This window comes from Nothoprocta perdicaria, unplaced genomic scaffold (assembly GCF_003342845.1).
Source record: "Nothoprocta perdicaria isolate Ctin4 unplaced genomic scaffold, notPer1 scaffold_150, whole genome shotgun sequence".
In the NCBI taxonomy this organism is placed as follows: Eukaryota; Metazoa; Chordata; class Aves; order Tinamiformes; family Tinamidae; genus Nothoprocta; species Nothoprocta perdicaria.
Window position 1 is genome coordinate 111039 of NW_020454650.1, and position 14670 is coordinate 125708.

At 38.6% G+C, this 14670-nt stretch overlaps 1 protein-coding gene across 4 annotated transcripts in view; it reads left to right on the forward strand.

Moving 5' to 3' along the window:
* Positions 1-14670, forward strand: part of MYRIP (myosin VIIA and Rab interacting protein) — a 119065-nt gene that overhangs the window by 75639 nt on the left and 28756 nt on the right. For all 4 annotated transcript variants that reach the window (XM_026034825.1, XM_026034826.1, XM_026034828.1 and 1 more), the window contains 5 exons: positions 538-618; positions 1285-1382; positions 1725-1805; positions 3012-3161; positions 14292-14469. In XM_026034825.1, coding sequence (XP_025890610.1) covers positions 538-618; positions 1285-1382; positions 1725-1805; positions 3012-3161; positions 14292-14469 — 588 coding nt within the window. The remainder of the gene's footprint in view (positions 1-537; positions 619-1284; positions 1383-1724; positions 1806-3011; positions 3162-14291; positions 14470-14670) is intronic.

A 14670-nucleotide genomic window follows, 5' to 3' on the forward strand; every position in this document is an offset into this window, starting at 1 on the left:
TGACAAGTTGGAGTAGCAAGCATATACAGAGTCTGTGATACCTTTCTAAGAAAGGTCTATGAGTCTAAATGTCACTGCTGACTTTTTACCCTCCATGTTGACTATTGGATAAACCTTTTGTTCCATTTGAAGATAAATACTAGTATACATGTCAGGATTTTGACTTATTTATACAGCAGTGCCCTTAAAATATACAATCAACCTCAGTTCCAAATGTCATATTAAAAGCAAGTTCTCTGTATTCAAAGTTCTCTATGTACACTTCATATTTTAGTAACTTCTTCCTCTCTCCCTCTCTTTTCCTGTACAAATATTTTTTTCCATCCAAATGAATACAAGGTCTTTTGTATAAGGGTAATCATATCCTGTACAAAAGCTGCTGCAATCATATTTTATACAAAACCTAGAAGGATTTTTTCTGTTATCCCTTTTTTTTTGTGTGTAGTGCCATTGTATCTTGAGATAATAATCTAATAATATCTCTGCTGTTAACAGGTACTTCTTATACTAATATGCTGTACTGTCTTTTTTGAACAGAAGGAGATTTTTTGGAAGGAAGCTTAGAAAATGAAGGAAGCATTTGTGGCAGTGACTCTACATTCTACAGACAGACAGAAGGTACACTGCCAAAAATTCATCTGAATAAAACCCAATTCTTGTACCTCAAATTATCAGACAAATAGCCCAGAGTGCTGATAGGTCTTATTCACAAGCCTGGCAACCTTTCATCAAAGTATAAGTCCTTTGTGTTCACATATACGAGGCTGGGATTTCTTGCTTCAGTCTTCCAGCTAATACTCATTTCTTTTACCATGTGTTTGGTGTTGATTTCTTCTTTCCTACACTTTCTCTCTTATGCTCATAAATGTATTCTATTTCTTTCTTAGACTCTGTTGGTGTTTACAGGAAGCTTACAAATTTTCCCCTTATGAGGAAACTATTAACTATTTTGCTGGATTCTGAAATAAGCAGCATAGAAATACCATGTTTTGCTCTATAATATTTAAATTGAAAACATTTATATCAGAAGTGTTACTCATCTTTTTGAATTAGAGGTAAAACAACAGTTGAAACAAATTACCCTGTCTTTGTTAAGATGTTTGTATTATTTTGCATAATTATGGGCTGAGGCACTAAATTTTGTCATGAACAAACCTGGATCTGGCTCTTGAATAAATCTCTATTGCAGCTTATACCAAAGTAAATGAGCTATGGATCTAAATGTTGCAGCTTATGTTGCAAAATGTAAGTATATAATAGAATTTTATCTTATCCTTCACCCAGGACACAGCATGATGGATACCCTTGCTGTGGCCTTACGTGTTGCAGAGGAAGCAGTGGAAGAAGCTATTTCGAAGGCAGAGACCTACAGTGACAGTCTGGTAACATTTTCTAAAATATTTTGTTAATTTATGTAGAGCAACTCTGTTTCTTCCATTTTGAGTAGTGGCAGAAAGACAAGCAAATATAAAAGAAGACATGAAGATGTATTGATTATCCTTATACATTACCTAAAAATGGTTTTATCAGGTGTGATGTGATTTTCTTGAACTTGTGTTCAAGATGCATGTTGCGTCTCCAAAAGTGACAGTGCAATGCAAGTATCTGTAATTTCTTCCTACACTGCCAATACGACATACTGCCTATTTCATTACCTATACCACTTTTGTAGAAAAGCTGTTTTAATGTCATTTTAGCATCCATAGATCTCCATTTCCATGCAGGACAAGCAGAACGAAGCTTGTTATTTGCAAGAACACAAGGAGGACCTCATAGAAGAGCTGGCTACAACCATCGTACAGAAGGTATGCTCCATGTTTTTGCCATGGCTTGTTTCAGTGGCCAGAACATAGTCCCACAGCATGCTGCACTTTGTTAGCTAAGAGGTAAAACAGTGACACCAGTGCAGGAAGTACAAAGTAGATGGCCTGCAACTTTAACTATCACAGTCTAGACTTAATGCGATATATCTGACAAAGAGGTGATTCTAGAAATAACCTTAACCCAGTGCCTAAATTGATGTCCTCCACCCTCAGAGCTGAGGTGATGTTTTATCAGGTCCATGAGGCACTTACTGGGGAGAGAAGGTTCCTAGTTACAAGCAGTTTCTGTCTGTACTTCTCTCCCCAAGGGCAGAAAGTTTCTAGTGCAGAGGAGCATGGCTCTTGAGCATAGGAACTCTACTGACCTTGACATCTGCATGAAATACAAATAAAACATTGATGATTAAAAGATGATTCTAATGGTGATGCAATGAGAGAGACAAAAGATTCAAAGACTCTGTGTGTTTATTGGCCTTTATTTATTGGCCTTTCCTGGAAAGATCCTTGTTCTCCCAGCAAAGCTGGCAGTTGGCTCTGAGGCAGTGCAGAAGTAGAAGGCAGCTGAGAATGAAAATCCCTTGAGTTTGTCTAGACAGTTCAGAGCAAGGCAAGACAAGAGCAGCATCAGAATGCTGCTGAGTGCTGGTGATGAATAAGGTGATCGCTGCACTTGGTCTGTCCCTTCCATGTGAATTAATTACAATGTCTGCTTTAACATATTTAACAATGCCAGGACACCAGGAAAAGAGCATGTTGCTTATAAAGATTTTGAAAAAAGCTCTTTGTTTTCAATGGGGATGTGTCTAGATGCCGTGGGAACCTTTGAAATTCCCCTCATATTACTCTTTGCAAGTGTACTTATCAGAGAAAATTCTTAGATACAGGGAATGTTTAAAATGTTATTGGTAGGAGTAGATTTCCAGATTTATTTAATGCAACTCTGATGTTCCTACAGGCATTTATTATGATTTATTATATTAACCTTGTGCATTTCCAAGCAGTGTGACTTCAGTTGAGAAGAAACGCCTACAGGTTTTCAGCATGATCCTTGCACGAACTGCAACAGAAGCAAAGGGRAACTCAAAAGTTCTTCCAAGGCAGTTTATCTTAAGACAGAGTTAATATAGTTTGCTCCATATGGCTCAGACAGTGTTTTCCAAGTATATTTTTTTTCCACAAAACTTACAGATTATAAAGAAGCAGAAAGGCAAAACTGAGCAGACTGAAGCTGACTTCGAATGGCCACCATCCAGGAGCAGTGGCCTGGCATCTGTTGCTGTCTCCGATCAGAGCATGCTGACTTTTCCAGGGAGTCGCAGGGGGTCCTACACCTTGTGGGTGAGTGATCAAGCACAAGTATTGATGATTTCTGCTGCGCAGAGCTAGAGAATTGGAATCCTGTATGAGTATCCTTCCTGGAATGGTAGGTACGGGATTGGAGGAAACTGGGGCTCAACCTCTTTGTGCACGGACAGGCATGGCACTCAGTTGCATGCTTTCCGTAGCAAATCGTTGGCTTGGAAGGACATCATAGACATAGTGTTGTCCTGGTGATTTTGTTTGGGGCTAAATTCGCTCAAGTCAAGCTGCCAACAGTCTTGCTGATTAGTTCAAATACTAACAAGACTCAATGCCTCGGTGCCTATTCCTTAAAATAATTTTTATGCTCAGTTAGCTTTCATGTGGATTTTTCCTGAATGTTATTTCCTTTTTTATTTTGTATAGTGTTAGATTTCTCTAATGTGTTTATTTTGTTCTTAGCCACTTAAAGTCACCACCACCAACAAAAAATAAACACAGCTGCAGAGCACCACTTACGTTTTGTATTATACTGAAAAGCATTTCTTCCTCCTTTCACTGTATCTCAGCACAATGTCTTGAGCTGCTGCTATAAAACTGAAGAAAAACTGACAAGCTGCATTAGTAACTTTTTAGGAAGAGCAGCAAGGGAAAAGAAGTGGAAACAGACTATAGGCTTGGATAGGCTGTTTCACAGTTGGAGAGTGATGACAGTGACAGATGAGTCCCAGTGAATTTTGCTGCAGTGTTTAAGCTCTTGCTTCAAATTGTCCTGCTTTTGTGCCATTGCCCCGCTCCCTTCCACTGAGACTTTAGAATTGAATGTATGCACTGTGCCTCACTTCCCAGCTTAGTGTGATGGCTTCCCCTGCCAGTGGAAATAGATTTATCCCAGAATATTAGACTGCAGACTGGAATTGCTGAGATATGGACACACATTCTCCTCCCCCATCTATTTTCAAATTGGTGGTAGTAAGACCTTTAATCTGATGTTTTTTTTCTGAGTGACCACAAGTCAGAGTGAGCATCTTTAAGCTCCTTGCCCTACAGCACTTTGTATTTGTCTACAAGCAACTTGTTTGTATAATTTAACAACTGCAAGAGAGAGTTAATTTTATCTCTAGATTAACTGAGGGGTTTTTGGGTGTTTGTCGTTGTGTGTGTTTGTTTCTGGTCTTTTAAGGTCAGAACCTAGTGGAACACACTGTTTAAATCCTTAGTTATTACCAACAAAAGCCTGTCGTTCGTCTCATCTGGAGAATTAAACTTGAACACCATGCATTTTGAAATTCTTTTCAAAAATAGTTCTCCATTGATTTGAGAAGTAGCAGAATTTTTGGAAAATATTGGGAAAAGTAGGGAAAATGGTATGTGTATATGGGAACAGGCGCAGTGAACATCAAATCTTCTGCAGCCATCAGTCAGCACTAGAGATCCAGGTGCATTCACTACTTTGTAAGAACTTTCCACTCTATTTGGCTTCCTTTGCCACATTCATCAGTGCTGTATCCTATAGTGCATTAAGGACATGAAGATTTTGGTCATGTGCTCTGGATTCTCTCAGCCCTTCAATAAATTCAATTTCTGCAATGTTGCATTTTGCTTTGCTGTGATCTTTTTATTGTGTGCTTCTGTCCTTTGAAGTCTTTACTTCTGCTTTGTTTTCAGTAGAAGAGAATTTTTCTTAGTATAACTGGATACCTTTAGAAACCTCGTCACCTCGGCAGTTAATGAAACTCCAATTCCATTAACCTGTTAGCCTAACAGCCGTGTAGTCATGTAATCTCTAAGGAAGTGTCTACTGGCAAGTGTATTAAAAGGCAATTCATGCAGAGCAAACCTGCAGTTGCTGCCTGCTGGATGCTGAGCAACAGCAGCGAAATGACTTGAAGTCCTGAGCTGAGTTTGCTTGCCTTTCAACTTGGCTGTCAGTCAGTCAGTTGTGAATAGCAAATACGCGTCTGTCAGCAGTTTTGGAGGGATGAACTGTGCTACTTAGTCTTATGTTAATCATTTGAGAAAGTTATCTTTTCTGCGATAAGTATTGCAGTATTTTTATTTTCAAAAAACAAAGTCCAGGTTCTGCAGAAATTGGAAATTAGGCCCTACGGCCTAGGGTTTTCCCAGGAAAAGCTTCTTGCTCCCTCTCAGGGATTTTTGGAACTTTGAGTCCAAGCTTGTAACAGCATTTTTTTTTTCACTAATACAAAACAACCCCCAGACCCTTCATTTTTGTGTATGCACCTTGCTTTTGAGCTGTATTGTTGGGTTAATTTGTGCAGGGATTTGTCTGTAATAATAAAATTCTCTCTTACAGCAGAAGTATGAGGGCCGATGTTTCTAGCGTAACCATGATTTTTAATAACAGAGTACAAAAAAGRGTGTTTTCCCCAAAGTTAGCCCAGTCAGCTGACTGTTACTGAGGTTTTAGTTATACACATGAACCAGTTTCCTAATTAGGATTATTYAGATAGAGCTCTCCCTGTTTAAGACTTTCTTTGTTATCTGGCAAACAAATTACTGCTTGGCACAAGCGGAGACAGGACAGATAAAATCGAAGGGGAAGAAGAAACATCATTAACGAAAGCAAGGCATGCAGACAAAAGGGAAGTAAGGGCAACAAATCATAAGGCAGTTACATTTTCATAATRTAAAACTGGAAATCCATCTTGCAGCAAATATTTTAGTATCTCTTGTGTGTAAAGGTAATACATCAGGTTTAGCAAGCATGATAAARCTAGTAATATTGAATGCTATAACACAARCTATTAGAAACMTCTTTTAATAATTGCATTGCATTTTATTACCAATGTCACTTGTTTACAGTGAGAGGGGAAGGAAGCTTTACTAATCTAAGATATAATTATTCTTGGCAAATGCTTTTTCTTCTAATCATGGCTATTTATGTGCAGCTCAATTATATCAGCCAGAAGATTCAGGTGGGCTTTAGATGTCCTCCATGACCTCTTGGTTCATCCAGAATCTCTCGGAAATGCCTACTAAACAAGTTATACTGCCTATTTGTCGTATAAAAGGAGATTRCTGTGTGCAAAGAGACTGAACTGTAGAAAATGGGGGCAGCACAGAGCCATGAGAGCAATTGCATGAGACCTGCTTGATTGGAGCATATCTATTGATCTCCGTATTAACAAAACAAAACAAAACAAAAATATATATTTTCCTGAAATATATTATTGATTGTTTAACTGCAGTGTTATGATRTGGCCTTAGACATGGATATTGTCTTTTTATGGTTTTTAAGTGTGTTCAAGATCCCTTGCCCATGCTAAAAATKCTGATACCAGACTGAATATTCTATTTCCTCATCTCATAAAAAGGGATGGATGGCACCATCTGTTTCTTGTTAATGTTATACAAAGGAGGTATGATGATACTGGGAAAGGAGAAGCTTAAAGCAAAGAACAGATGATTTTGTCCTCTCTCAATTCGTTTCCACCCTATATGTCACTGCCACTGAGAGCAAATGGCCAATTGGCCCATTTTATTCCATTTAAACAGTGATGGAATGCAGGTTTCCTAGTGTGCTTTAAGTGTTGCATTAGCAGTCTTTATTTTACAGCTAAAAGATTGCACATATAAACAGAAGCTCATCCATAATTTATAGTATTTAAAACAGCTAGGGATAAAGGGAAAAAGAAGATTTCATTAAATCTATATTATGATGCATCTCCAGGGAAACAGAAATTTACTGGTTAAACTAATTTAAAGATCCGCAAGGTACTGAGAATTATTTACTACTTTTTCTTGCTTATTTCCTTGGATTTGTTTTAAAGTGAAAATTCCATAAGCCTCAGGTCCAACATTGCTTTGGAGATGACTGCAAGGTGCTGGTGCTCTGCACCTTTGTAAGTTTGTCCACAAAGGGAATCTTTTTGAGGAGGAATCCCATTTAGCAGTCATATGGCACAACAGGAAAACTGCTTGAAATGAGAATGGCATTACRCTATAGAGGCCATGCCAGCTGACACCAACTCTCACTTGTTACCAGTCCTAAATCAAAAACAGTGTATTAATGTCTAATCAATAAATGTTGCATGTCATATTGAAGGTGAAAGTTTAATCTTTTACACATGAGCTGGGGCTAGAACATTGCACAGCGTTCCTGGGAAGTGTCCTTGGTATCACTGAGGCAGGTATGACCAGCAAGCCCATCAGAGGGGTTCTGAGAGGTTAATCTTGTTTTCTTCTGGTAAAAGCCAACATCAGCACCTCCTCTCTGCATAGCCTAGCACAATGTGGGAAAGAAGAGTCAAGTCTGAGACAGAAAAACAGATCTTTCACTGCTTGTGTTAGTCTTTGTGTGATTGTGATGGGGAAGTGACCTGTGTGCCAGTGGAAGACAAATTTTATGCAGTGTAAAGTTTCTTCTTCCTGCAGAAATAATTTGGTGATACSTGACATTATGGCATTTTGTGCATTTCAGATCCAGACACCCAYGTCTGTTAACCTGCTTGATTTCCCACATTCCGGGACAGAATAGAATTGCTTYTGGCAACTCTGATTCAATCGATTAATAGTGCTTTTTAAGGCTTTGGGGAGCTAAATAGTCAATGCAAGGCTAAACATGATAGCATTTTCTTTCTGAAGTTTTTGTAGCTCTAGCAGAAGATTTCTGATTCATGGTTACATAGCACCGTGCATGCACTTGACAAACATCCAAGAAGACAGTTTTCTAGACTTATATGACGGATGGTATAAGAAGCTTGCTGTATGACCATCCATATGGAGATCTAAATTCAGCTGCATTATACYTATTATCAAGAAGCTAGGGTAGTTTTTAAGGCATGAGGTGGAAGAAAAGTGAGGACAGAAAAGGAGGGCCATTCTGCAATTTTATTTTCCAAAGAATTTGGATGATACATTGTTTCAATTTCAGCTTTATTTATTTTGCTTTAAATATGCTATCTTAACACTCTGCCGGTTATTAAAAAGCTTTAAGTTCTAATTTAAAAACTGTGATGCTCAGAGATAAGATGCTTGATAAATCCTACTTTATTTTTAGAAGAAATCATGGTGTGTATTGTCACAGCAAGAAGCAAGTAGAAACAGAATACTTCAAGCTTTCTCTGTCAAGAAGATGTTTGAGTAGGACGCTCAGTGATTGYCTGTGATGGATGAGTGCTCGTCTGATTGTTATATTGTAAACAATGATGAGAACTGGACATGAAAGATTTCTCAGTGCAATGAGCAACCTAAAAATTAATGAAACAGGAAGAATCATGTTCAGGAAAGAGTATTTTCTTGGAAAAGTGAGTTTATGTGTGAAGCTGCAGCTAGAGTTGAGATGAAAATTCCAGCTCACCTTCTTTCCCTAATGTTTCATACAYGTGTGCTCTTCCAGTGGAGTACAACAGTATTTAGAATAATATTACTCAAATTATTTCACACCAGAATAGGGATCTGGCCTTTTAAGTTGCTCAGCTTTCTGATCTGTAGTAATATTTTTGTCACAAGATACTAGCAAAGCTCTCAGTGTCTTCAGATGAAAGGTGTTGTGCAATGGAAAGTGTCTGTACTGTTTGTTTTTGAAGAAATGTAATGGAAAATTCAAAGTTCAGGAGAAGGGAAAAAGGATAGGCCACTGGAGGAACAGATAAGAGATAATAACAATTGAACTAGTAAAGTGTGCTGCAAAGGCACTCTTTAGCTGTATTGTTATGTATTCTCTTTATTCCTAACAAACTATATAACACTTGATTTACCATCAACTTTTCTAACTTGGCCACCACCTAAGCATGATGTCCAGAGGTCCCTTCCTAGCGGGAAAATGGAGAAGTTCATGTTGCTTTCTTGCAGTCCAGCAGTTACAGATAGTTCCTGTTGCTTGGGTGCCTGCTGCTGATAGAGGTGACGTTTCAGGATGGGATGGTATCTAACCACATTCAAGTCAGAGAATGGAAGGAGTTTTCTTTCAGTGTGAAACCTCATCTGCCTATTCTTGCCTCTTTTCAGAAGCCTTAGGGATGCTAACAGATACTTTGCMACATGCAAAATTAACTGTGGAACACAAAACACTCACTATTTCACTCCCACAGCTAAATGTCTGGACTGCATATGTTTGAGCACTTCCAGGGGTAAATATGCTCTGGCAGATTGGCACTGTCAAGCTAGTACCGTCTCCTCCCTGGTGTGGGAGTTGATTTTCCAAAAGATACACTTAATGTTGATGTTTAGAGATGGTTACTCTACTGGCTTAGGTGAGTGGCTGAGATGAGTTAGTCTACTGCTGGTCCTGTACGCTGGTTGTATTTATAGAGCACAGATGAGAGGTGGGTGAGATTATTTTTGCTGCACCACCACAGGCATAGCCCTGCAGTTTGCAGCCAAGGACAGAGGAAGGCTGGGGTGGCTTCCAAGTGATTTCTGTATGTGCTGTCAATTCCAGGCTGCTTCCTGGAATGAAGAAGATAATCTTCAAAGCCTAAGCTAATAGCTACCCCCCAGGTTGCAGCCAAGATGCTGAGGTGCCCTCCTTGACCACAGCCCAGCTGTGCCATCCTGGCACTTGCTCCTGCAGCGATGACTTCACAGCTGCCCTACTTGGGGGGTCACCATGGGCCCTCAGTTCCTTTGGAAGCTGTAAGAGCCCCTTTTCTAGTGTAAAGGAGCGCAGGATAAACTTAGGATTTTAACAGCTAAACTGGATGAAAGAAATTGGGTGAAATAGGAAAAATGAAATAAGGAAAGCAAGCACTCCAAGTCTGGAGCGCACTTGCAGAGTTCAGTCACTTGTTTCTGGGATGTATTTAGAATTTCTACTTGGGATTCAATTTAGAAGCGAAGAGGAATTATCTGATAGTGGTATGCTTTCATTTTCTGAGAAAGAATGTAGAACAATTCTATATATTATCTTCCTAAAGAATGTTTGGATATGTAAGAAGAAATTATCCAAGCTAAGTAAATTAATCCATAGATTRTTGAATTAGGATCAACGTTCTTAAGTGTCTTTTATTAAAAAAAAAAAAAAGTTCTTATATCAGCTTATTTACTTTGTTTTTAATCAGTATTCAGAAGCATGCACTTTCAAATTATGTTATAACACAGTCAGGAGATGGATATCTGTATTTGTGAAGTGTTAGGATGTATTGTATGTGATTACTTTCTAGTCACTGCCTCTTTAGTCTTCAGAAACCACATCACCTTGTTATTTTTTGTATGCCAGAAGTGAAACAGGAGAGTATATTGAAAAATCATTTCTTTTAATGTTATCTCAGTATAACGAGTATGAAGAGTGAGTTTTCTTCAGCAAGACAGCTGCAATTATACATCAGAAATCAAGAGTAATCGTGTGTCTGGAATTTCTTTTTGAAACAAGCATCTTACAGCAGAAGCCAGCAGGCTGGATTTAGTGGGAAAAGGCCCATTTAAGCAAAGTGCATGGAAATGCCGGTGGGTGCTGTTGCACAAGATGTGCTGTTCTGTACCACACACCTGCCAGGCAGCAGCGTGCAGGGACACGGGGCTCAGTGGCCGCTTGGCTGCAGTGCCATCTGCCGATACAGCCATTTGGAGCAGTGACCGGCTGTTGGAGCTGGATCCCAGATTTGTAGCTGTGTCAGGAATCAGAGCTTCTAGTTAGAAAAGGTGCCAGTAGCTTCAGCTGTGGATAATGATCTTCTTGACCTCTCACATCTTCATAAGGAGATACTAGAGCTTCTACGTTCTTGTGTCATTTTGGAAATCATGTTTAGGCTGTGGTAGTATTTGGGTGGTTTGGGCAAACATACAAGATTTGTTGATCTTCCCTGCAGTGTGCTAACCTAGAGAAGAGGTTTTCCTGTTTAACCTCCATCCCAATGACCAACTTGCTTGTTTGTCCTTGCTGTTTAATTGCAAAGGAAACAAAACAAGGTCTTGAATCATTTGCATTTCAGATAAGAGTCATCAGTCAAGCCAGTGACAGATGAGAGATGAACTCATAGACAAACATTGCTGTTGTGCTGTGAAAAAGATGAGCATCTGTCTGACAGTGTAGGCTGATTTGTTCTCACCAGACGTGCTCTTGTTACCCAAGCCTGGTACAGGAATAGGTATCGACACTTCTCTTTTGTGTAACTATCTGGTTTACCTGTGGTAAACATCTCTGACCTGGCCCAGAGGTTTCAGTACACAACATAAAAGAATCTGCTTTTCTGGAACTAGTTTCCAGTATATTTTTTTTGCAAGCCTATGTTGCACTACCACATGGGGCACATTTCCACTTGTTTTTCCTGGGATTCACTCTTCTTTAGTGCCCTTTGTCCCTTTGGGCCATTTGTGCTAATCTTCTTCCTATCCGTATCCTCCAGGCTATCGTGTAGAAGTAGTCAGTCTGGAGGATGTGTCTGCCCTATAGTGTAAAAGCACCTGCACCAACTTTAAATTTGCTCCTACTCTCAGTGTCACTACAGAAGCACAGGTCTGAGGGCAGGGTTTGCTGGACATTTTCAATGAGTTTTGCCACCCATGTTGGTCGTATTCCTCACTCTCACAGCTAAACCATTAGCTGGCTACAAGTTAGCTGAAAGCTGACTGCAGAAACTGCTGTTACTGTGCTGCAACCTTGGCTGTGTTCTTTAAGAAATGATGAGTAGGCAGGTGAGAAGCTATAATTTAGAGAAAACCCCAGAAAAGTTGTTAAGCCTACAGATTTAACATAAATAAGCAAAATGTGTTACTTTAATTATTGTTATATGAATTTGAATTATTATGTGAAAGTAACACATTTTGCTTGATTTTTTTTCTGATCTTTTATTTGCCTTCTTATTAATCAGTTCTTAAACAAATAAGGGATTAAATTGTAGAATATTCTGTCTTCTGGGTTCTCCAGCATCTGCTGTGTCCCTCTGTGTTTGCGTTATACAGGGCAAAAGAAGGAACCTTAGGGGAATATTTTTGGTACTATGTAAATAAGTGAGAACTGTAGCAACTTGTTGCTTTCAGTATGTAATAACTTTAACACAACATTATTGTCCATATACCCTGGTTTTTACCTGATTATGCAGCAGGATGAATCGAAGTTTAAAGAGCAAATTCCTATACCAAAACAATGTGTCTACCTGTCTGCATTGTGATTAATTATGGACCTTTTTACAGTAAAGTCAAGGAGTAGATAATCAGATTATTTTGATCAAGAAAAGATCTAGCTTGAGGTTTGATACAGCCTATAGTTATAGCTGGAGTTTATAAAAGTGGAAATTTTTTGACTGAAAGATTCCTCCTTTAGATTCAGTGCCCTGTTCCTTGGCTGGTTCAAAGAGGGGCTAGTTCTCAGCTAGAAAGCTAATTACAGGTTAAAGTGACTCTGCACAAAGATCTGCCAAAGGGACAATTATTTYTTGCTGCAGGAGATACTACAGTAAAATGTAATATTCACTAAAGTCACGGAGATTGATTATAGTGTTAAAAAAAAAGCTTTTTTTATTCAACTATAATCTATGTAAGTATTTAGTGTTGTCTCTTACACATATTATTATCACACCCTGAACACTTTTGTGTTATATAAGTAAATATGCAGTACCACTTAGAATAAACTATGTAGTATTACAAGGTATTTTAAYAGTTCATGTCACTGTCCAAGACTCTAGTGCATCACATTAGGGCGTGYGCTTATGTATTGGCAGGATTAACTAAGTTGATCATCAGAATTATGTAAAATGTTTGATTTTAGGATAGTCATTCTGTCTTTTTCTCTAGAGTTCAGAAGTCAGACTCATCTCTGCTGTTTGATCTTGTTTCCTTTTTACTGAAACTGTTTATGAAATTACACCACTGAGCCAAGATATCTGAAAGATTTGCAGTTAATTAATTCTTCTGGCRTGGTGTGCTAGTCCCCCCTAAGAGCATTTCATCTGGGATGCMGCCAGAAAAGTGGTATGAGTGTTGCTTTCAGGCCACTGGGACCCCCAGYAGTGTTTATGCTGTCCTTTGAAATGAAACAACATGAAAATATCTTCAAGTCAAGTCATCATTTCCCTCATCAGCAACAGTACAAAGTGGAGCTCTGATTCAGGCAAACATTGGCCCTTTTGAGATTAACTGTTTTAGCTCATTATTTGTATTTTGAACATCAGTTAAAACATGGGAAGATCTGAGAGTGCCAATTTGGCCTCTGTAAAGAATCTGAGCTACTTGAAAGCCTGAGTTTTAATGAAACCCTGGTGTATACAGGCGATCTCTTACCAGTTCCGTGGCAGGCAGCTGTGGGAGAAAACTCAACTGCYGTTTGAAAAAGTGATTTGTTTTGCCATTCAAGTTGATTAAGTATGTTTTGTCAACAAAAGCAAATTAATTAAAAAAATGTACTGCAGCAAGATACTGTCAACCAGATGTTAAAACTTCACTGTAGCCGAGTTCTTGGAATTAGACATGTGCTCTGCTGTGACGGATGGATTCTCCTGAAATAGGTAGGACACTGGCAGCTTTCAGAGTTTTTGAAAATCTGACTTAATTTAAATAGCAAGTCCAATGGAAAATGTTTGATCTGTCTGTATAGTTCCAAAGGAAAGATCTTTTCCCACAGTAATGATTAGGCTTTACTAACCAATCAAAACAGTATTTTAGCTTACCTTGACTTGAAATGTAATAATATTAGAAACAGATACGCAGGTGTAGAATTTGCTGCTTCTATCAAGATTAAGTTAAACTGACCAGCAGATTGTGCAGTATATTTATACTGACACAYAAAAGAATTCTGCATTAAGATCATCAGAGTTGCAGGTTTGTTTCTGTAGAACAAGCTGTTTATTAGCTTTTTTTTTTTTCTCATTTTTAACATCCAAAAATTGTAGCAACAGATGGCCTGTTGAGCCAACAATAGATCATGTCTCACCACAGTGGGATCTCTTTCTGGTGAGCTTGATTTGGTGCAGTTAGATATCAGTCCTCACCATATATATTTAGAGCAACTTCACATTAATTACTTACTTCCATCTGGCCCCTGGTAGTACAATAAAAAAAATTCTACCTACTTGCATAGCATCAGAAATGTACATAAATATACAATCTAGTGTAAAACAATTATCTTAAACATATTAAATTCCCTATCTGGATGCTGACATATCCCACACTTTCTGTGGGCAACTGAATATTCATGATGTTTATGATAAAGAGTTTAAATAATAGTTATTTCTACTTTTACATTATGCTCTCTGACTTTTATTCCCACAGAGGTCTCAGTCTGCATTCTCTCTGGCAAGTGAAGATATGCCCAGTAAAGGTCTAGACCCTGCATCTTCTGTGACTGAGGCTCTTTGGAGGCAGCAAAAAGGACAATTCAGGAAACAGAAGGAACGCAACCTCTCTGCATTACCCAGCTGGAAAAGTGTGGACAGGCTAAATGAAACAAGTAAATATTTCTAGTACGAATTTTAGTCTTTTTTAGTTCTCACTCACTGTGGAATAAGACTTAAAGTAAGACCCTTCTCCAGGAAATTCCTGCTAAAACCCATGCTTGCAGATGTCACATGTACAACTATCTGTGAGAATTCAGTGATGTTATCGAAGCTTTATTGAGYTAGGTCACTCCTTATTCTCGATTGTGTTTTTT